The 23,940-nt window shown below is 40.7% G+C and overlaps 1 protein-coding gene across 1 annotated transcript in view; it reads right to left on the bottom strand.

The window, feature by feature from the left end:
* The window catches only part of ADAM23 (ADAM metallopeptidase domain 23), a 164,288-nt gene extending 141,442 nt beyond the window's left edge, over window positions 1–22,846 (bottom strand). The window contains exons 1-2 of the mRNA XM_012661203.1: window positions 22,645–22,846; window positions 21,233–21,450 (exon numbers count right to left, since the gene is read on the bottom strand). Of these exons, the coding sequence (XP_012516657.1) occupies window positions 21,233–21,450; window positions 22,645–22,846 (420 nt within the window). The remainder of the gene's footprint in view (window positions 1–21,232; window positions 21,451–22,644) is intronic.
* Window positions 22,847–23,940: the final 1,094 nt, after the last annotated feature.

The following is a 23,940-nucleotide window of genomic DNA, read 5'->3' as shown; positions in this document are numbered from 1 at the left end:
GCCAAGAATTTTTGTCATGTAGATCAGTTCTCAAAGCTTAAGTTATTTTATGGGAAAAGTCTTATGATTTTGTGGAGAAGCAAACAAACGTAATTACTGTACCATGTTCTGGTGGTTATAATGCAAGTACTCAAAAAGAGGGAGCTGCTAAGATGGTTTGAGGGTGTCCCAGAAGGCCCCCCCGGAGAAGTCCTGCAGTAACAAAAAACTGTCCATAAAAGCCAGCCATTAGGTTTTAAGATAGCTATTTTTAAGTCTCTCTTTTTTTTGAGAACTGAAATGTCTCCAGATATTTTCAGCAGTGTCTAGGAAAGCTTAAAGCCATGATGACTGTTTACTCCTTTCCTTCTATGTCAGCTCCATTAAAAATGCAGTGGGGGCCAGGTGCAGTGACTCATGCTTGTAACTCCAGCATTTTGGAAGACAGAGGCAGAATTGCTTGAGGACAGAGTTTGAGACCAGTTTGGGCAACACAGCAAGATTCTTGTCTCTACAAAAAAAATTTAAAAATTAGCTAAGTATTGTAGGGCATGCCTGTAGTCTCAGCTACTTGAGAGGCTGAGGCAGGAGGATGGCTTGAGTCCAGGAGTTTGAGACGGTAGTGAGCTATGAAAGTGCCACTGCACTCTAGCCAGGGCAACAGAGCCAGACTCTGTCTAAAAAAAAAAAAAAAAAAAAAATTCCAGTGAAGAAACAAAGCAGGGAGTATAATTCAGCAGATGCCTTACTGTCTGATGTAGCTAGGGCTTAAATGACAAAGCTAAGATAATTGGGAGAAAAAATTGTAGAAGTCAGTATAAAGCAACTTACTCACTGAGTTTTAAAATTAATATTTTCAATTAGAACAGTGTCACTTTGGAACCCAAGAGATACAACATACTACAAATGCCCCCAAAAGAATTCAAGTCCAAGGACATCATTTTCATATGTCTTATATGTACATGAAAGAATGACAGTATAAACATCAAATATTCCTAAGAAACAACATAATATTTATCTTTGATTTTTACAAAGTCCACTTCCATATTCTGGAAGTCATGCTATCTTTACTGCTTTTAATATTTCAAACTTGTCACTACTTTTAGGAATACACTGTCATATATTATACTTAATTTTAGGAATTTTTAATGGTATAAACTTATTGATTTTTATTTACTATCTGTTCTTCCCATCTTAGGGCCCTGTTCTTAAGTCAAAAAAGTTAAGGTATATCCCACATCCTACAAAATAATGTAGGTTTCTCAAAGTCTCTTATCAATTTTGTACTTAAAATTTATATTGTAAAATCTAGAAACAAAAAGACTCCAAAGCATTACACAAATGTCTTCATTTCTACATGTGTTCCAGGGACTGCTATTTAAATCAGTAAATGACAGGAAGTAGAGTTTTCTTGAATTTTTTTCTTAAATTCACAATGCTTCAAAATATTTTAATAGTGCCAAAGATTTAAAAAGAAATAAAGCAATTTTTACAAACATATTATTTCAAGTATAGTTATTTCAGGGGATGTTTTTATTACCAGCCATAAGCAAATAACCATATCAGGGCTGTAATAGTCCGTCATGATTAGAGATGATACAATAGCATTAATACTTGATAAACAGCTCAAAATAAAAACCACTTATAGTACATGAATTTTTTCCCAAAAATAGAAGACTATTAATATAATAAATTTAACACTGTTTTATCTTAGCCAAAAAAAGAAAAAAAGCCATTTAAATGACAACTTCAAGCAAACTTTTCTTTCTGTTTTCCATTCCAGTAAACACCAAATTAGCCAGTTTCCCACAAAATAAAAATTATAGAGTCTGCGAGAATATTGTAGCACTTACGTTACAGTAGAAAAGACCACTGATTCGATGTGCAAAACAGATGTAATGTCAGAAACAGCATTAAGTGACAGAAATATAATAGTTGCCATTTTCCTAATTTACACATTTACAAGTTCTATTGCTGGGTTTCTCAATCTTAGCATTATTAACATTTTAGGCTAAATACTTCTTTGATGTAGAGGGACTTTCCTGTACACTGTGGTATGTTTGGCAGCATCCTTATCCTCTTCCCACTAGATTCCAGTAGCATCCCATCCCCAGTTGCAACAACCAAAAATATTTCCAGACATTACCAAATGTCCGGGAGTGAGAGGCTGGCTCTGATTAATAATCCTCGTTCAATATGTACAGGAGATATATGAATTTATATAGATTCCTCTAGATGTATTGCCTTTATACAAATTTCCACATTATTTTCAAAATTCATTTGCAGCTGTCACTAAAGCCCTTGAAACAAAACAGCAAGAAACAACTGATGTAAACAGAATTAAAGAAGTTCATTTCTTCCAACACTTAAATGTAACAACTTAAGAAGCAGATTTTTAAAAATATATACAAAAAATAAAAATAAAAAATAATAAAAATATATACCCATCAAAGTTCCCCCAAATTAAACCACAGGTTTAAATCTGTCAAATAAGCTCACATGTATCCTTCAGAAAATAATGAAGGAAGAAATACTGCAACTAGCTACACAGTCCAGAAATTTGATCTTTTAACAAGCTGCTTAATAAAGCTTTCTTTCCTCCCAAAGTGGCAGTTTCTTATTATCTTTTGAAATGTCATTTGGTGACTCAAAAGAAAACAACTGTAATTTAAACAGCAAGCAATGAGAGGGAATAAGTCTGTATGTGGCCTCTGCTGGAAGTTGCTAAGCTGTTTTTCCAGAATTCATGTAATACACTCTCTCCACGGGTGAAACCCCCAGGTCTCTAAATACCATTAATCTGCTGATGCTTCCACATTTCCATCTCATCCTGACCTGCCCCTGAGCCCAGGGCCAATGAGGCCATCATATATGCACAGAGACGACCAACAGTCCTCCTGAGCTGACATGTTCAGTCTCCTCTAAGCTTTGTCCTAAACTTTCTTCTTCAGCCCTTCTCACAGTGGGAAACAGGAGCACTATTCCCCAGGAAAAAGTCTGACAGTCATTCTTGACTCCTGGATTAGTTTCCTCTTACTGCCCTACCAAATTTCCACAAATTTTATGACTTAAATTATTATCTTACACTTATGGAGGTCAAAAGTCCAAAATCCAAATCTAGAATTTAAAGTTAAGGTGTTGGCAGAGCTGGTTCTATCTAGAGGCTCTAGGGAAGAACCTGTTCCCTGATCTTTCCCAGCTTCTAAAGGCCGCCTAGATTCCTTGGCTCTTGGGCCCCTCCTCACACCACTCAAACCTCTGCTTCCAAAATCACACCTCCTTCTCTCATTCTGACTCTTACAGGGGCCCTGATAATGACACTGGGCCCACCCAGACAATCCAGGATAAGCTCCCCTTCTCAAGAGCCTCAACTTAATCACATCTACAAAGTGCCTTTTTCCATGTACGGTAACATACTCACAGGTGTTAGGAATTAGGGTGTGGACACCTTTGGGGGAACCATTCTTCTGTCTACCACAACTCCTTTCCTTCTCTAGCCCACCTACCCCCAAACTATCAGCAATCTGGAGGCTCCACCTCTAAAACATACCCCAAATCTACCTACTTCCCTGCGATTCTTCTGCTCCCACCCCAGTGCAGTCCACACGGTCTCTGCCCGGACAACTTGTCTCCCTGCAGTCACTCCTGCCCCCTCCCATCTACCTTCCATAGAGCTGCTAGAATGATCTGTCTAAAATATAACGCAGGTAATGTTATTTCCTTGTTTAAAACCCACCAGTGGCTTCCCGATGTAACCAGGACAAAATCCTAACAGGCCCTTCAACCTCTGACCCATTCTTATCTTTAAAAAAATAACAAGAGCAGGAAATATGCAATTTTCCCCCTGCAAAATGTTTCTCCATGCCCCCTCACCATCAACCTTCTAAGGATTTGTAGCTGAGAAGGAGCTCCTGGCAAGTCATCGGGGCGGGGTACTTGTGTTCCAGCTGTTCTTCCCGGGTCTCTAAGTTTACTTTTCTCCCCAGAGGTGGAAGACAGCAACTTATCGCATAGTTATAACCCTAAGTCCTGCCCCTCCAAGTCCATTTTAACTGTAAAATGCATGCAAAAAACAGGGAAAAGTCAAAATACGTAAGAAGTAAAAATCAGGAGGTAGAGGAAAGAAAGGAGGGAGCACACCATAGTGTGATATCTTCTTCACCTTTTATAGCAGGCAGACAAAAGATAATATCTTAGGTGGATGGATCTAAAAATAGAGCAGACATAAATTATTTAATGTTAGAAGAACTAAAAAGAGAAATTTAACAGACTTCAGGGAGAGCTAGGAGAGAAACTTTTACTTTTCACTCTATACCTTTATCAACTCTGAATTCTTAGACCATGTAAGTAAATATTAATATATCAGAGTAACCACTAATTTTATACAACATATTTGTACCAATTTGATAAAAGTATGTATATTTATGCAAATTGGTCAACAGTTTTTCACTTGTTGTAGCATTCCTTCACTCTGGTTTCCCAACACTACTCTTTGGAATTCCCTCACCAGAATACATCTTGCCAAGGACTTGCTGGTGATAAATCAGGGGCAGTGTGATCCCATCTGCAGTCTTTCCACTGAAAACTATTCCTTAGCCCCGCCTCTGCTTCTATTTCAAAACCTGTTTTGTCCCTTAATCGCCTCACACCAACCACTTCTGAAGCCAGCTACTCTTCATTTTCAAATAATAAGTACCTACACTTTATAATTCCTACTTTTCATCCAACATGCCTGAATATCAGGAGGCAGCTACTCCATGAGTGCAGCCATTGCGATCCCCAGCTCAATGGCCCATCACACATTTCATCTCCTCTGATGAACACCCATCACCTCTTAGTGGAAGATATTTTCACAGAATTTTAGGGCCATAAGGCCATAAGAGGTTCTAAAGAACAAACTCATTCACATCAAACTCACTCACATCAAAATAACCTGAGACTTATAAAAATGCAAACTGATGGACCCCACACAGACCTACAAACTCAAAAGCTTTTCAACAACTTCCCCTGGTTGTTCCAACACACACTAAAGTTTGAGATCCCCAAGTCTAATTCAACCTCCTCATCTTTAAAATGAGGATATTTAAATCCAGAGATGTAAGTACTTGCCCAAAACTGGCTACCTAATACACAACTAATTAATTATTCTGCTCATGGTCTGGTCTCCCTTTTAAAGGAACTTGTGAGATAAAACTGCAAAAACCAATAGAAGAAAACTACCTCAACACACAAAAGCCATATATCAAAACCCCACAGTCAACATCATACTCAATGGTGAAAGACTGAAATCTTTTCCTCTAAAATCAGGAAGAAGACAAAGATGCCTGCTTTTGCCACTTATATTTAACATAGTAGTGGAAGTCCTAGCCAGGGCAATTAGGCAAGAAAAAGAAATAAAAGGAATCCAAATTGGAAAGGAAGACATAAAATTACCATTGTTCATAGATGACATGATTTTATATGTAGAAAACCCTAAAGGTTCCATTTAAAAAAAACCTGTTAGAACTGACAAATAATTCAGTAAAGTTGCAAAATACAAAATCAACACTTGAAAATCAGTTTTATTTATATACACTAACGAAAAATCTGAAAAGGAAATTAAGAAAACAACTCCAATTATAATAGCATCAAAAAGAATAAAATATTAGGAATAAATTTAGTCAAAGAAGCAAAATACATTGAAAACTATGAAATATTGCTAAAAGAAATTAAAGAAGACACAAATAAATAGAAAGACATCACACATTCATGAATTAGAAGACTTAATATTGTTAAAGTGCCTGACATAGTTTGGATATTTGTCCCCCCCAAATCTCATGTTGAAATTTGAACCCCAATGTTGAAGATGGGGCCTGGAAGGAGGTGTTTGGGTCATGGGGGCAGCTCCCTCATAAACGGCTTAGTGCCCTCCCCACAGTAACGAGTGAGTTCTCACTTTATTAGTTCACATGAGAGCTGGTTGTTTAAAAGAGCATGAGCATCCCCTCCTCTCTCTCTGGCTCCCTCTTTCGATATATGACATGTCTGCTCCCCTTCATTTTCCACCTTGATTGGAAGCTCCCTGAAGCCCTCACCAGAAGCAGATGCTGGTGTCATGCTTCTTGTACAGCCTGCAGAACTAATAGCCAAATAAACCTCTTTTCTTTATGAATTAACCAGCCTCAGGTATGTCCTTTATCGCAATGCAAATGGACTAAGAAAATGTCAATTCCACCCAAAGCAGTCTACAGATTCACTGCAATCCCTATCAAAATCTCTGCAACATTTTTTGCAGAAATAGAAAAATCCATCCTCAAATTCGTATGAAATCTCAAGGGACCCCAAACAACCAAATCAATCTTGAAAAAGAAGAACAAAGTTGGAGGTCTCACACTTCCTGATTTCAAAATTTACTACAAAGCTACAACAATTAAAACAGTGTGGTACTGACACAAAGATAGATATAAAGATCAATGGAATAGACAGCCCAGAAATAAACCCTCAAATATATAGTCAAATGATCTTTGACAAAGATGACAAGACCATTCAAATGGGAAAGGATGGTCTTTTTAACAAATGGCATTGGCAAAACTAAATATCCACATGCAAAAAGCTAAACTTGGACTGTTACCTTACACCACATAAGAATTAATTTAAGCCAGGCGTGGTGGCTCATGCCTATAATCCTAGCACTCCGGGAGGCTGATGCAGGAGGACTGCTTGAGCTCAGGAGTTCAAGACCAGCCTGAGCAAGAGCTAGACCCTGTCTCTACTAAAAACAGAAAAATTAGCCAGGCGTCATGGCACACACCTATAGTCCCAGCCACTCAGGAGGCTAAGGCAAGAGGATCACTTGAGCCCAGGAGTGGGAGGTTGCAGTGAGCTACAATGATGCCACTGCACTTTACCCAGGATGACAGAGCAAGACTCTGTCTCAAAAAAAAGAAAAAAAAAAAAAAGGATTAACTTCAAATGAATCAAAGGCCTAAACATAAGAGCTAAAACAACAAAACTCTTTGAAGAAAACATAGGGGAAAAGCTTCATAACATAAGATTTGGCAATGATTTCTTAAATATGACACCAAAGGACAAGCAACAAAAGAAAAAACAGATAAACTGGACTGCGTCAAAATGAAAAACTTTTGTGCATCAAAAGACATTATCAAGAGAATGAAAAGTCGATGGGGGAGGGGAGGGAGGAAAAAAGAAAATGAAAAGTCAACACAGAGAATGGGAGAAAATATTTGTAAATCACATATCTGATAAGGGATTGATATCCAGAATATATAAAGAACTCCTACAACTGAATAACAAAAAACCAAACAACCGGATTAGAAAACGAGCAAAGAATTGAATAGACATTTCTCTGATGAAAATATACAAATGACCCATGAGAACAAGAAAAGATGTTCAGCATCACTAATCATTAGGGAAATGCAAATCAAAATCAAAATGAGATACCATCTCACATTTCTTAGGATGGCTAATATTTAAAAAAAGAAACAGAAAATACTAAGTGCTGGTGAGGATGTGGAGTAATTGGAACCCTTTTGCATTACTAAGGGGAATGTAAAATGGTGCAGCTGCTGTGGAAAATGTTATGGTGATTCTGTGATTCCTCAAAAAATTAAAAATAGAATTATTACATGATCTAGCCATTCCACTCCTGGGTATATACCCAAAACAGTTGAAAGCAAGGACTCAATGGATATTTATATACCTGTGTTCATAGTACCATCATTCACAACAGCCAAAAGATGGGAGCAACCCCCCAAGTGTCCAAGTGTCCACCAATGGATGAATGGATAAACAAAATGTGGTACAGACATACAATGGAATATTATTCAGCCTTAGAAAAGAAGGAAATTCTGCCACGTGCTATTAATACAACATGGGTAAACCGTGAAGACATTACTAAATGAAATAAGTCAGTGACAAGAAGACAAATACTGTTATGATTCCACTTATATGAGGGACTTAGAGTAGTCAGTTTACAGAGACATAAAGTAGAACGGTAGTTGCCAGGGGCTGGGGAGAGAGGGAATAGGAAGTTAGTATTTAATGGGTACAGGGCATCTTCTCAGGGTGAAGAAAAAGTTCTGGAGATGGATGGTGTAATGGCTGCACAACATTGTGAATGTACTCAATGAATGTCACAGAAATGTACACTCACATGGCCAAAATGGTAAGTTTTATGTATACTTTACCACATAAAACAATGTATTTATATTACCAAAAACTGAACTACTTATCTTTCTTTCTCTCAAATATTATTCTCATTTGTTTTATTAATCTATTAATAACCAAATCTCAACTTCCAGTATAACATCTCCAAATACGCTTTTAAGCAATTTCCTTTTCAGAACCTTAGCTTGTACCCACCTTTCTGTGACCATCATCTCCCTATGAAGACCAATGGCGGTACAATCTGTTTCCATCAGCTCTGACATAACAGTTCCCCTCCAAAAATTCTGCAAAAACTCCTGTCACCACTATGAAGCATCTCTGCTTTGATTTCAAGCAATTTCCCTAGTTATCAAGAAGCAAGCACCACTTTTCATGGAAATAAAACTGTGATACTCACTTCCAGAACAGCAGTAATCCTTCCCTTGTTTAGTCCACTGTTCACGGAACTCAGAGAATCTCTATTCCTCTGGTAAATAAGAAAGTATCATCTTGACAAGCCATCGATACATCAAAAGCATTTTTTTGGACAACAAAAGGTAATTTTGAACATGTCACAACATCAGTGAATATGTTTGGGTGTTATTTTTGTTTTTTATTGTTATAATAAAAATTGCATGGTCTACGATTTGAAAATAGGAAAATCAAAATTTTAAATTAAAATGTGAATGGGACAAAGTAGGCAAGTCTGTTTATTAAAATGTTTACACCATCAGCAAAAGTGATGTTTAAATCTTATTAGGTAGGTGTTTAAACATACAAACAAAAAGCACTTCCTGCTGTCCAACTATAACAACAAGCAATAACTTATTTTTCTTGTGACCACATTATGTTTGGAGGATGGGAAATAAGTCACTCTGAGTAGGTGGGAAGCCCCTGGAGGTTGAGCTGAGCAGTGACATGATCCGAATCAAAACTTAAAGGGATTAGTCTGCCTGATGCGTGCAGAACGGACTGTAGCAGAGTGGTGGGGGCCAGACAAAATCAGGCAGAAGAGTTGGGAAGACATTAAGTGAGAGCTGATGGTCAATCAGATCAGGTTGGCAGCAATGGAGAAGTGGTTGGATTCCAGATAGCTTCTGAAGGGAGAACAAGATTTGATGGCTTGCAGTGATGCTTGAAAGAAAGAGAAGGGAAAGCGTTCGCTGTCTGAGCAACCTGAAGATGATGTTGCATTTAACCAGGGAGGAAGAATGTAAGAGGGACAGGCTGGGGCAGGAGATATTAGAATCAAGAGTTCCATTTTGGACATGTTAAGCTTGAGTTGCCTCTTAGACATCCAAGGGGAAATACAAGATAAATGCAAGTCTGGGTGTCAAAAGACAGATTATACTCCATGCAAAAGAATGAAGATTCTCAAATGGTTACATCACAAACAAGTGTTTCATAAATATAAGTCAAATAAGTTCATAAACTTTTAGCACATTAAGGCATGAAAACGGGAAATCCAAGAACTCTGGAAATCTAAAATGGAAAAACATATTTAAGATCTGATAGGTAGACAGGATAGTTTATACTATTTGGGTAATAATCCTAAAATGCATCAGTAGGTCTTAAAAGGACTAATGCCCCAAATAAAAGAACAAATAAAAAGAAGAATATATAGTTAATTAGAAGGGAAAAAATAATCATTAACCATTTCCAAAAGCTGTTTTACACACCACTGCAAAGCCACAAATAACAAGATGACATCATCCCAATATCACACTGGTTCTGAAGGGAACAAGTGACAGTATTTATGCAGCCCAACAGTGATAAATGCTTCTAACTACAGTTGTACATTCTGCAGAGACGAAAGACCATTAAGTTACACAGGACAGCCTACAGTAATTAACAAGGTAATTAGTGAGAGCTTATTAACTGTTTTAGCCATAATTTATAAGAGGAGGGGAATCACTGTATGAACTCTTGGTTAAAACAGTTAAGACGCAAAGCCCAAGATTTTACCTCCTGGTCATAGCATGTTCAATCATATCCCAGTGTCCAAATAAAAACAGAATTGTATATCCGATATTTTTATTCTGTTAAATTTTTTCTGGTTGGGAGGACTATATACTATTCTATTTGTCATGGTTTTATAATTGTTATATTTCATTCCAAAGTGAGAAAACTATCAATGGCAGATGAAAGTATTTCTTAGGTATGTTTTTGGTTGGGGAATTGGGGGAGAGGGAGAAGTGGGTAGACATCCAATTGGGATGGAAAATTATCCTCTGAATATGTGCTATCTATAGTACAAGTCTTTGGGGCAACGTAATATCCACCTTGGCAATTAGCTCCAAGAAGAAAGTGGTTCACCTTACAACTCCCTAAAATGCCTGATTTCCAGGCCTGCTTTGGAGTGCCCCGATTATTTGCAAAGGTTTAGGGAAAACTTCTCTACTCTCCCAGTGTACAAACACCATGTTTACGTACTACTGCCTCAGTGTGGTTCCGGGCCTTGCAGCCTCTGAGACATCACGCACACCCAATGGAGTTGCTCTTCTACATCCACTTCCATCTGAGGTGGGCCAATCAGGCTCATCCGCAGCCACACACCCAGGAAGACCCTGAGAACCACAACTGTCCTTATAATTACCCTTAAGGCCATCTTTCTTTCTTAATAAAACAAATCTTTTATTTATAAAAGAGTAGTTTGCAACTTGGGTTCCTTAGGCCTCTGGTCAGTAATTAACAGGTAACATTTCCTGAGTACTTCCTGTATGCCAGGCACTGCACGCACCACATTACACAGGTATCCCATTTACGCCAGGCACAGCCTCTGGGGTGGACACCGCTATTTCGTCCATGTGATTGATATGGAAGCTGGGGCTCAAAGAGGCTAAGGAACCTGTCAAAGTCCAAATAGTTGGTAACAGCAAATCTGTCAGACATCCAGACCCTTGACCCCCAACCATTCTTCTTGTAGAAGTAAGAGAGTCAAAGAGGAATTTCTAACATTCGAAACAGCCTAGCACGAATCATATTTAACCCACAAATAAATGGCTACACTGGATCCTTAAAATGTCAACTTCCTTGCTTTGCACTGGAATATCATGGCAGGGTAGAAATTGGTTCCACTCTGTTTCACATGCTGACAAAAAGTTTAAATTGGGTATTATGTCATATCTTTGGTAAAAAAAAAAAAAAAAAAGTGCAAATTAACCAGTTCTTATTAAATTCAGCTTGTTTTGAAGACCTGCTTCTTCAAACTGAATACTCTTATATTAGACAATATCTTTCCAAAAAAAAAAAAAGCCACTTCTAGAATGGTTCAAATGCCTGACACATAATTTGGAAACACCAGATATGATCACCCTTGTTCAACACACAACGAAAAAGGAGAATCTGCTGGAAGAAAAAGAAAGCTAATAAAGCAAGGTAAACAGATAAGCAAAACATTCCAAAAATACCAGCGGTTTGAACAAGATGATTTATCTGGAAAACTCAATTAGGTAAAAAAAAAAAAAAAAAAAAGGACAATAAAATGAGTTGGCTGCAGAGGAAGGCCAAGGGAACAAAGTACATGTGTGTACACATGTGCACGGATAAGGTGCGATTTGCTCATAGGTCCTTATCATCAAGAGGGAAGGTGTCTGGGAGGGACAGAAACTTCCCTACTCAACCTACAGACGTGTGATAAAAGAACAAGGGACTAGAAGTCTACAGACCAAGGTTCTGGTCATTTTAGTCATGCCAATAATTCCAAAGACCTGGAGGAACTGACCTGACCTCTTTGGGATTTTAACTCATCCTCTGGATGAATTTCCTCCTCCAGAACACAGAAATAATCATCATCTTGGCAGTTATGTTGTGAGGACCATGTGAGATCACAGATACAAAAGTGCCTCAATAAAACTGTTTAGGTTCCACACAGAGGCTATATATTATATTTGTTATTATCAATGCATTAGAGAGTTGAATTGCAATTCATTTCATGCATTCTGCTTATCCAAAAAAGTAAAGAGCAAGCATAACATGGGTGACAGGAGACTCCCCTAAGCACTGACTGATTGACATTGTTCATGGAGCCCATCTGCAACACAGCCATTATAGTATATGGCAATAGCAGGCCTATTTACAATTAAAGATAGCACGATGCACCCAGTTAAGTGATCCAGACTACAACTTGATGCAGCAAATTCTTAAATGCCCACACTAAGGGAAAGGAAGCTCTGGAACAGACGCTGGAATCCGGCAGATACACAAAAATCACTATCTCCATGGCTCTGGGATGTTTTTTATCACAATTCTCTAGCTGTGCTTCAATGTGACTACTTCTAAATTTAATTGTCGGCCCCATTGAAGGCAGAAGATGGTCCAGGAGCATGTGATTACCTTGTTTCTACGGCCCACCTAGGATTAAAACTGTGGCAGGATGATTCCCTCAAGTGGACACTGTCATGCAGATAAGCAAAGGTGAGTGTCCCCAACTGTGTAATTATAGACCCAAGCTCAAGAGCAATATAGTCACCGGTCATAGGATCCTATTTATACTTCTGTTTATTGGTGTGTTTGAACTTAACTACTCTGTAATTAGTGTCTACCAGTAGTGGAGACTTGTTTAAATTTCCATCATTTCCACTTCTAAGCAGAAGGCTTAGAGAACAGTTAGTGTCACAGTAGATCTTGTTAACAAATAAATATCTTTCACAACAGAATTGAAAGTAGAACTTGAATTCATCAATTCACAATGTTCAAGATGAGGAAATTAGCTTCTGTCTATTCTTTAGCCAGGAAAGACACTCTTACAACAAAATCTTATCTGAAGCATCGCACTAATTCGCATGTTCACATCTATCCCAGATGGGTGCCCAGTGATGGAGAATGCACCTCTCATCTTACTTTATAGAAAGCAAAAGTTTTATCCAAATTTGCCATGAATGAACATAATTGTTTTTTAATTGTCATTGTTCTGAATAAATATGATAACTGGATCTATACTTTTTATAATAGAATTCCTAGAATTATACTTGATTAAAATTGTACTGAATTTATATACGTTCTAAACACAAAGACTGCCTTGTAAAATTGCAAAATTCAGACACACAGTGGATTTTGAATGAACGAATGAGTCTTTCATAAGGTTAAAGGGCACCCATATCAATTGTGAACTGAATACTTTGTGTGAATAAAGCCTTATGATTATGTACATTCTTGAAAGGAATAAAATATTTTCACTGAGGAAACTTATACTCTAGGAGCAATTAATTATTCAGATCTTAAAGATGATGATGACAGGATCTTCTAAAGCAGGAATTAAACAGAATTTGGACTTAAAAATCTGAGCACACATTACAGACAAATTAGGTTCTTGCCATTGGTCACGAGGGTTTTCCGAAACCAGCCCCCGAGTTTGGACAGACACGAATGGAACCAACCAGACAAAATTAACCTCCTGACATGCACTGACCTTTGGGTAAACAGGCCTGGAGAAATGCTGAAAGGAGAAGGGGACAGCAAATGAGTGGTATCAGAAGGAAAGCAGCACTTCTTCTCAAGAGCATTTGACATCCTCTCCCTCACTCCACAGGGAAAATTTATCTAGCCGAAGTTATGCTTGTTGAATGTGGGTAAAGGGAGTCGCATGATGAAATAAGTGTGCCACGAAGATTAATCTGTCAGCAGTGGGACTGATGGATTGACAGAGAGAGAGAGACAAGAGGCGAAGACAAGAACACAGTGCAGAGAGAGGAGGAGGGATGGAGTCATGGGAGAAGCATCAAGACTTAATAAGTGACTATTTATAGGCAGGAGATGAAGGAGACAGAAGAGTCAAAGATGACTCCCAAGGTTCACTCTTAGATGTCTGGGAAGATGAGCGTACTGCTGAGAAAAGTGGGGAAGGCAGGAAGGACAGCTCTCCTCCTGACTGATTTTCCTTCACACTTAGTGATGCCACCAACCCTGGGCAATGCCACCAGGCAAATACTCCTGGGTCATTTTTTGATTGGCTGTAAAGAGAAGGACAGTGGCCCATGCTGTTAACAAAGCCTGAGAACAAGTGAAGACAGAATGACACTAGTAGTTATACAGTTAGCAGCAATGAATCAACCCATGAGCAAGAAGAGCAGAAAGCATTCTTTAGGGACACACTGAAGCAAGACTTTTTACAGCACAGCTCAGCTGTGGACTCCCGGGTGAAAGCATTAGAAATGGTCTAGACTTTGTAAGAGAGAAGAATCAAAGACAGGGGTCCAAACTCAAACACCCAAGGGGGACGGGCAAGTAACAGAAATGAAGAAGGGTGAGTGTTAGGCTACAAGGAACAGGGGGCCACAGCAAACAGCACATGCCATCCTATCCAAAGAGGAGTCATTTCTCAACTGCAAGTGTTCACTCCCACCCAAGACTGCAGGCCCAATCTTCTGATTCTTCAAGAGAAATCATCACACCTACCACTCTCCACCATGTTACATTAGTGTACCTTTTCCAAGCACTTGTCAATACCTGAAATCCTGGTGGTATTGTTATTGCTGTTGTTGATGTGTTTATGGTCTGTCTCCTCCTATTAAAAGGTCAGCTCCCTGAGGAGCCACATAACTGGCACTCAATCAATGCTCAACCTATACATGCTCACGTCTTCATTTCCCAGGACTTACCATGTGACACAGAATCAATACAAAGCCCTCAAGTCTTCAGTCTTCACAACCTTCCGCTCTCACCCGCTGCCACTCTAAATACACCCTATCTCTCTCCAGCATGGGCTCTGCAACGGAAAGACCTGGGTTCGAATCACCCGGCTCTGCCTGCCACTTACTAGCTGATTGTCCTTACTGAAGACGCTAACCATAAATCTCAACTGCTACAGCTATAAACATCGACATCACTGGGTTTCTAGAGGAATTAAGTAGGATTTTTCAAAATTGATTACAAATGTTACACTAACGCCTGATTCTTTGAAATTTCCCACACTTGGGTTTCCCCTTCTCACAACTCACCACACCAAACGCCCTGCTGCTACTCAACAAGCCAGGTGCTTGTACTCTGAGCCTCTTCTCTGGTGATTCTGTGGCTTCTAGTCTCTCCACCTCCTGCAAAAACCTATGTCTTAACTGCTCTTTAGCACAGCTCAATTGTTTCTTCCTCCCCTGGGTTTTCTTTGACTTTCCCTGGGCAAAGGTTATTCTCTCCTCTGGGTGCCTGCAGCCTTCGGTTCTTTCCATAGTAACTGCACTGATGTGAACCACGCCCTAGCAGCTGCCTTGATTCTGACACCCCACCAGTGAGCAAAGGCAGGGACTGTTACCCTTTATCATTTTCCCGAGTCTAGCACAGTGCCTGATTCAAAAGAGGTATTCAATAAATATTTACTGGCCGGGCGCAGTGGTTCATGCCTGTAATCCTAGCACTCTGGGAGATCGAGGTAGGAGTATTGCTTGAGCTCAGGAGTTCAAGACCAGCCTCAGCAAGAGCGAGACCTCCATCTCTACCAAAAATAGAAAAAGTTAGCTAGGCATGGTGGTGAGTGCCTGTGGTCCCAGCTACTCAGGAGGCTGAGAAGAAAGATCGCTTGAGCCCAGGAGTTTGAGGTTGCTGTGATCTAGGCTGACGCCACAGCACTCTAGCCTGAGCAACAGAGCAAGACTCTTGCCTCAAAAAATAAAGATATAAAATAAACAAATAAATGTTTGCTAAATCAAACAAAACTGAACACCTACCAGATGTAAATCCGATATATTGGAAACTGTATGAGTAGAAGGACACATCTTGCTCCAACACTGAGCAACTAAACCTAACAATGACAAAAACTACCACATAGTTCTTGATTATCACAGTAACAGTGGGCGACAGTGATAGGGATAATCTTGAGAATTTTTAATATAGGTATTTCCACTACTTTAGGTAGTGTAAGCATACAGTAACTGTGACTTATGCAGTGCTAAAACCTCCAGACCAAAATTGCCTTGCCTACTGATCTGGCACAGTGCCAAAAATACTTAATAGTATCTTGCAGCTTCTTTTGAATTTCATTTCAATTATAACAGGAAATTTCATGGGAACCACTGCACTCTTTCTAATATATGCGTGTTCAATCCTCAATTCATTCTACAGGCATTTACCGAAGGCCTACCATACACCATGCATTACAAATAAAGCTATTACAATCTTGAATTCTATAAACTACAATTTTGTAATGACTGCTTAGGAAGACCTAGAAACCTTGGGAAGGCTGTTGATGCCAATACAAAAGTTTGTGTTATCACATAACCTGATAGTTGCTGCTCTACCAATACTGAGAAAGGGCCCTGTGACAATTCAGACTTGTCAATCAAATTCATTTCATTAAGTTAGGAAGCAGCAGGGCATTTCCGCAGTATATACCACAAGATTTTACAAACAATTCTTTAACTAAAACCTGGACTTGTTAAATAAACTTCCAGAAGGAAATTTTTTTCCTATGTTCCACAGTATAAAATTTTCTATTAATTTTTTTAAAATTAATTCCTAGTAAGAAGGGTCATAAAAATATATGTTCCAGAATTCTAAAAAAGTGTGATAACACCTGGTGGAAGAGACTCTGGGACCCTTTGTCTCAAGCTCCTCTTTCTGTTGTGCCATACCAAGAACAATGGAGCAAGAAGCTTCTGGAAAGCCAAGAAATGTGGAACCACTCTTATCCTAAAATAGAGTAGGAAGTAAAAATAATCACTGAGTTCTAAATTCACTTAAACTTCTCTCTCTTCAGCCTAGAGTGCTGGGGAGTAGAGAAGGCAACGAAATGCTGAGCTACACAGGTGGACTAAAGTCACCTTTCCCCAAGGCCCTGTGCTATGCATGCATAGTATACTGCTTCCAGCCCTTCCCAAGTGAGGGCTTCCTTAACTTTCCTAGAAACAGACTACATAGGATTATCTCAGAATGAATGAATGAATGATGAATCTAAAGTGTTTCTCCTGCATTTTAAATGTATGGTCCATTTTATTAATATATTGCATTAACAGTTAATAAAATGCTTATGTATATTAATCATACAATTCCATAAAAGTCACTACAAGTGAAAAAGATGTCTTCATAACAAAGCAAGAGATAAAAGAAAAAAGCAGCAGTTTTTTTCCTTCTCTCTTCTCACACGACACTCCTAATACCCGGTATATGGGGGGTTTTCCCCCCACATCAAGCAATTCTGCAAATTCTCCATCAGATACCACCTGGGTGTCCACTAATTCAATTCAGTTCTGACAGTATCAATCTGGAGATACTGTCAGATCCCACAGGTTGAAGACTCAATCCCACAAGCCTTCAGATCCAACTTTAGATGCCCCAGGTGTGGCCTGTGCTTCTGACAGACTGGCTATAAATCGGGGTTCCCACGACCCTCTCCAGTGAATTTGCTAGAGAGCTTCACGGAACTCAAAGAAACACTTTACTTACATTTACCCATTTATTATAAGGATGTTACAAAGAATACAAATGAATAGCCAGATGGAAGAGATGCATAAGACGCATACGGAGGAATGGACTCAGATCTTCCACACGCTCCCCATCTTCTAGGAACTTCCACATGTGCTGCTATCCAAAAGCTTCCAGAATTCAGTCCCTTTGGGTTTTCATGGAAGCTTCATAATGTAGCCATGACTGATTAAACCACTGGCTATTAGTAATAAACTCAACCTTCAGCCCCTCTCCTTGGGGGTGGGGTTGAAAGTCCCAACCCTCTAATCAAGCCTTGGTCTTTCTGGTGACCAGCTCACTCCTGAAGCTATCTAGGGGCCCCTGTCACCAGTCATCTCATTAGCATATGAGATTCCTAGGGTTTTAAAAGCCGTGTACCAGGAAACAGGATGAAGACCAAATATATATTTCACAGTATCACACAAAGCAATACCAAATTTTTCCATTTCAGACCCTAATATTGCTACATGATGGTGAAATGACTTCCTAGCTACTAAGAAAGACTATCTAATACATCATCGGAAAATAAAACTGTCTATGAAGAAACTTGAATTTGGGTAAGCACCAAAAATCAAGGAACATAACATTTAGATCTGAGATGTCAAAACTCCTTGTCTGCCCTGGGCTATCTTAGTTTATGCCTATGATAAGGACATAATTCTTAGGCGTAGGCACTTCTACTCTCAAAAATGGCACAGTTTGGACAACTGGTTCTGTATCACTCTACTGGGAGATAAAAAGATTCCTAAACATACTTTGACAAAGAAACGTTAAGGTTTTCAGAAACATTAGCATACACAAAAGTGCTTTACACAATCTGCTTTTAAACTGACCAATTTTGAAAGAGTTAATAAACATTTTAACTTTCACAGCTGTAAAGTAATAAGGTTTGATCAACACTGAATGTTTATGAAATTTCTTCAGACATAAATGTGGAGCTTGGCCTTGCAACCTATATTTGGGAATTCCCACCCCCGCCCCCAACCTCTATACCCAATCTAGGGATCCATGAGAATGGTACAGTGATTCAGCATTTCTAAGGCATTCATTAAAATATGCTTCAGTGCAATGAAATCAGGGGAGGAAAAAAGGCACATAAGACGTAAATATTAAAATCAAAACTTCTTTTTATAAAAGCAACAATGATGAAATTCTATACTTTCATACCGAAACATTTGTAAAGCAGCAGAAATGACAAGGGTGTCTCTCATCACTGTTATTAGGCAAGTCATCCTAAGATACAGCAGAAAGCATATGGAACACTTTTTGTCAACTAGTTCAAGAGATGCTTAAAAATAGAAGTAAAAGGGAAATTGCAAAACACAAAGGGAAACTGTGTTCGCCAAACAAGAACAACACTGTTTATACCTGGACGGGAGTATTTTTTAGAATCTTGCTTATCTCATTTTTGTGTCTCCTGGAGGACAGACCATGTCTTTTTCACTCTTGTAACCCTTACCTCTTATCTTTGAATCCTTAGTACACTGCTTTGCACATGAAAAAAGGTGCAAAAAATTGTTCATTTAATTAAACTAATAAGAACAGAAGAAAAATGCTTTCAAATATAATTTCTGCATAAACATTCCTTTCAAAGTACAGTATTAAAAAAACCCAACTTCCATGAGGAGGTGGCAGTGGCAAGGTAGAATCATTCCAAGAGCAAGCAGGTGTCCCACAGTGAGAAATCGATTCCTCTAGGTAGTGGTGGGTAAAGGTTTAACAAACTTTACTTCGTACAAAGTCAGATACACTGTCATCAGACCATTTCCCACCAAACAAAACAGTCGCATAAAGTTAGCCCATAAGGCAAGCATTAGTTATAGCCTGCAATACCTGAGTTATAAAGAAGTTCCACTGAAATTTCTTTCAAGTCTCAGCTGAGGAGGGTTTGACCATTCTTTACAACAGGCTTTGAGGCAGTTGTTCTTCCTCCTTCAGCACCCTGTGCAAAGGCACTGGAGTTTGAGAACTAGCCATTTAACCACAGAAGGTCTTATTCATGAAGAAAGCTATAAAATGGGCCTCAATGCATCTTATCAAAAGGGACCTGGATTTTTCTTCCTCAAAGACAACATCCACTCCTCCTATCAATAAGACAGATGGGTAGACATGATCTAGTACTGCGGTACCAGACCATGGCCTGCTGGGGACCAGGCCACAGAACTCCGCCCCCCATCCCCCACCCCATCCCGTCCATGAAACTTAGGAAGGTGGGGGTGAGTGGCGGAAGAGTGAGGGAAGCTTCATCTATACAGCCACTCCCCATCGCTCACATCACATCACCATCACCGCCTGAGCTCCCCTCCATTCCCCCTCCATATCCCATTCCTCCACCCCCTGCCCTGACCATGGAAAAATTGTCTTCTGTGAAACCATGCCAGAAAGGTTGGGGACCGCTGATCTAGTAGTCTGCCCATTAAGTTACATAGGAGCTTATGGGGGAAAAGGCTGGCAGAGAACAGAGAGCCATATATCTCAGCCAAAGTGGGTAGCAGCCACCACACAATAACGTGAAACAAAGTTAACTTCTCCAACAATATCCAATATGAAGGAAGAATTTTCTCAGAAATCTAACTGTAAAAAATAGTAAAAATTAAATATTCAGGCCTCCTGAACTTTATATTAGCGGCTTTACAACCTTAGGAAAGTCACCTAAAAGCCTTAAATTTCTAGTTCATTTTGCAAATGGGGATAAATACTGTTACCACTTACTTATATTTTAGAAAACTAATAAAAGTATTGATGTAAACCACAGATACTTTCTTAAATTCTAGATGTTTAGATAGTTACTGCTCTTCTCAACTGAACATAGAGTTCAAAACGAAATATTTAACATACAGACTCTATAATCTGCTGCCAATAAAGAACAGAGGTACTGATAAGCCATTGCATAAACTGCTTGGATCCAAAATAGTAATATTATTAATTCAAATAAAGAATAGTAAGCAAGAAAAAATATCCCTTAAACTCTTTGGATATTAAACACATTTGTCTTCCAGTGAATACCTTTTTAAAAACCAGTGCCACTTTCTGAACTAACCTAAAGGTAAAGCAATTGCTCACAATCAATGCAGCTAAGTCTTGAAGGATTATGTCAACCAAAACTGGTCTCCATATGACGCAAATAATTTGTTTCTATTCACCATACTCTTTTAAAATGTCAAATTCCCTACTGACTGAAAATATAATGGACAAAAAGTATTTTTTTCCTACTCACCAATTAAAAATAGAAAAAGTTTTAAATTTAAACACTCAATTTCTAAGTGGGAAGACTGACAAGGACCCTGCAGCCAAATAGCTTCTTACAGCAATCTTCTGTGTGCAGATTTAAAGCAGTTTTTTATAGCACGGAAGGTACAATACTGCACCCTTACATAAAGCTTCGCAGAAACAAGTCAGGACCACAAACACATTCACTTAACTACTGTACAGTGCCCAATGCTCCTGAAAGGTACATGGACCCAATTTCGGTTGCTAAGCTTATAAGGGTATCAGAAAATTCCAGTCCCAACTTAGTCAGAGAAAAGAAACAAACAGTAATCCTATCCCGATAGATCCCAAGTTAATTCCCTCCAGTTTCTCCCCTATCATAATAGTAAGTGATTTCTTAATAAAATGCTGCAGTAAAACTTGTGAAATCAGATTCTGGCAGAAAATCAAATCAAAGGAAAACTCTTCATGGCAGCTACTTTCACATAGCCAGCCTCCTGCCTACCTTATTATGTTTTTGTTGGTGTCTTGCCTTTGTGTCAAGAACATGATAAGGGCTTTCCGAGTCTTGGTTGATGTAATATACAAGTCTTGAAGGCAGTGTGATTTCCTTCTGCATTGCATTGCTGTAACTGATATTACTGCTGCTATTCTGTTGCACTGGATTGTCTTCAACTGCCAGGACTCCCAAATTTTTTTCTGCAGTTTCATTCCAATGCGGAGCTGGGGGGGCAGGAAGCATAAACACACACACACACATATATATACCCCATAAATACATAAGCACTAAAACTAACTTTTCCATTACACAAAGTTTTCTCTTTATAAGCAGGTAAGAAGTGGAGAACCAGTAAAGCAAGTTATTTCAACAATGAAATGGCCTGGATAGATTAATAGCCAATAAGGCTTATACAATCAGGTACTGTTCATTTTGATTTATGTTTTATATGTATATTTTCTAACCAGTCTCAAATCTATACTTCTAAGTATTAGGGAGAAGCAGAATGAACTTGAGGGAGGAGTCATTAAAGGAACATGCTCAGGGGTCCTGACTCTCACCTCCATCCCTTCTCTGAGTCTACAGAAGCTCAACTCTATTCTGCCTAGTGGTATCCCATCTGAGAGCTAAGAACACTCCTAAGATAACTTTTGAGTGCTGTATTCATGGGCACAGAATGTTAATTGGTTTCTTTTAACAAAATGGACAGTTTCTTTCTCTTTTAACTTTGAGATGAGCAAAAATTCCTTTTGCCATATAGGGATGCAGATGCTGGCAGCTTTCCAACTTCTTTTTCTTTTCCTACCAAGGCCAGCTTTCTGCTTTCAGTGATTTCCAATCATCAAAGTACTGAACGTTACATTAATTGTTCACATTATAATAACAAGCACTTTGAGAAATCACAACCAAAGGTTGTGCACAAAGTAAGTCTTCCACACCTTAATTCTTTGGTCCCCCAAAGTATGCCTCCCCCACCTTAATCCCAACAGCAGTGAATATACCCTGTAGGAAATTTGGGGAAACAACCCATTGCCACTATCATTACATCCTCCCCGCATTCATATTAAGGCTCCCCCACGCAAGAAACAACTTGCTCCCTCCCTGCATTTCCCATCCACTGGTTTCCCCTCCGCAAGTTGCATAAAGATCGCTGAGGGACCCAGGAGCCACTAAATACTTCCCAGTGGAACCGACAGTAATTGGAATGGGTTTTTAGCGAATGCAAAACAGAAATGGACTTCCAAAAGTGAACTGGAATGAATGGGGGTTTGGGAATGACAAGGGTGGAGAGGCAGGCAGGGAGGCACGGAAAGGCCGAGCCGGGGGCACGTCCGGAGCGCACGGACCCGCTTGCCCTTCGCTTTTCTCCGCAGGGCCTAGCGGGGTAGGCAAGGCGAAGGGCACGGGGCCATACCCACCGCTAGGTGCAGCAGCCCCCCAGGCGCGGGGCCGGGACGAGGAGGCGAGCGGAGGCAGCAGGAGAAGGACGAGGAGCAGGCGGCAGGGCGGCGCGCGGGCCGGCACCGGGCTGGCGGGGCCGCCGCCGGGGCCGCAGGAGGCGCCGGCAAGGCTGCAGCCGGCCAGGGACGGCCGCCTGGAGTTGCTGCCGGGCGGCTTCATGGCTCATAGCTCCCGGGCGCGCTCGAAGTGGCCGGCGAGAGCGCCGCGCTAGGCTGCGGGGCGGCTGCGGGCGGAGCCGGTCACGCCGGCTCGGCGCGCATGGTGCCGCGGCGGGCAGGGGGCAGGGGGGTCGGGGCTCGGGGCTCGGGGCTCGGGGCCCGGGGCCGGGCGGCGACCCCTCCCCGGCTCGCCTCTCAGCCCCTCCTGGGCGGGCCGCAGAGGAGTCTGGGGGTCCTCTCCAACTTGGAGCCTCCCCAGGGGCTGCTCCCTCCCCGCGGCGGGCGCGGCCACTTCAGCTACTGCGGGGGCCGCCGCCGGGCCTGAGGATGCTGAGGCGGCGCGCGGGAGCGAGCGGCGCGGGGACGCGCGGCGCGGGTGTGCGCCCCGCCCCCGAGAGCGCGCCTGAGCGGGGCTTCGGGCGCTGGTGCTGATGCTGGGTGCTGATGTTGATGCTGATGCTGCTGTAGCCTGGCACAGGACGCACTGCGCATGCCTTATTGGGGGTGCTGGGGGAAGCAGCCGTGATGCAGCATCCCAGGCAGCATCAGAGGTGATGGTGGCACCTCCAAAGATGGGGGCGGGGGAGGAGGGTGCTGGCAGTCAGGGATGAGCCGGAGGGGAAGGAAGAAGAGTGCGGGGGCTTCCAGGCCAGAGACAGGGTTGATTTGTTGAAAACAATTAGCCAGGGAAATCGACCTGCCTTTTCCACTACCCCAGACCTCACATACCCCGTCCTATTCCAACCCCTTTCTGCTAGGGATAAACTAAGGCCGAGCATGTCCTTCTTAACCCTTTATTTATTTCCTTCCTGCAAGTAAATATAAAGGATTGCAGCTGGGGAGGTAAAAATAGCGCTTCTCCTCATTCAGCTGGCCTGCAGCGGGTGGCACGACGGCTGGGAAGCACGTTTTCCCGTCGCAGGCTGGCAGGCGCGCTGGCTCTGAGCGGCAGGAATCCCGGGGGCAGGGGCTCTCGGCCTGGCCTGGTCCTCCCTTGCCTGTACCTGGGGGCTTTGAGGAAAGCAGATGAAGGTGTTTCCTCAAAAGTTTGGAAAATATGTCTGGGCATATTGGGTAGTAACTTAGAAATTCTGG

Source organism: Propithecus coquereli, unplaced genomic scaffold, assembly GCF_000956105.1.
Source record: "Propithecus coquereli isolate 6110/MARCELLA unplaced genomic scaffold, Pcoq_1.0 Scaffold70, whole genome shotgun sequence".
Lineage (NCBI taxonomy): Eukaryota > Metazoa > Chordata > Mammalia > Primates > Indriidae > Propithecus > Propithecus coquereli.
Note: the sequence above shows the minus strand (reverse complement) of the source record. Positions and strands in the feature narration are given on the sequence as shown.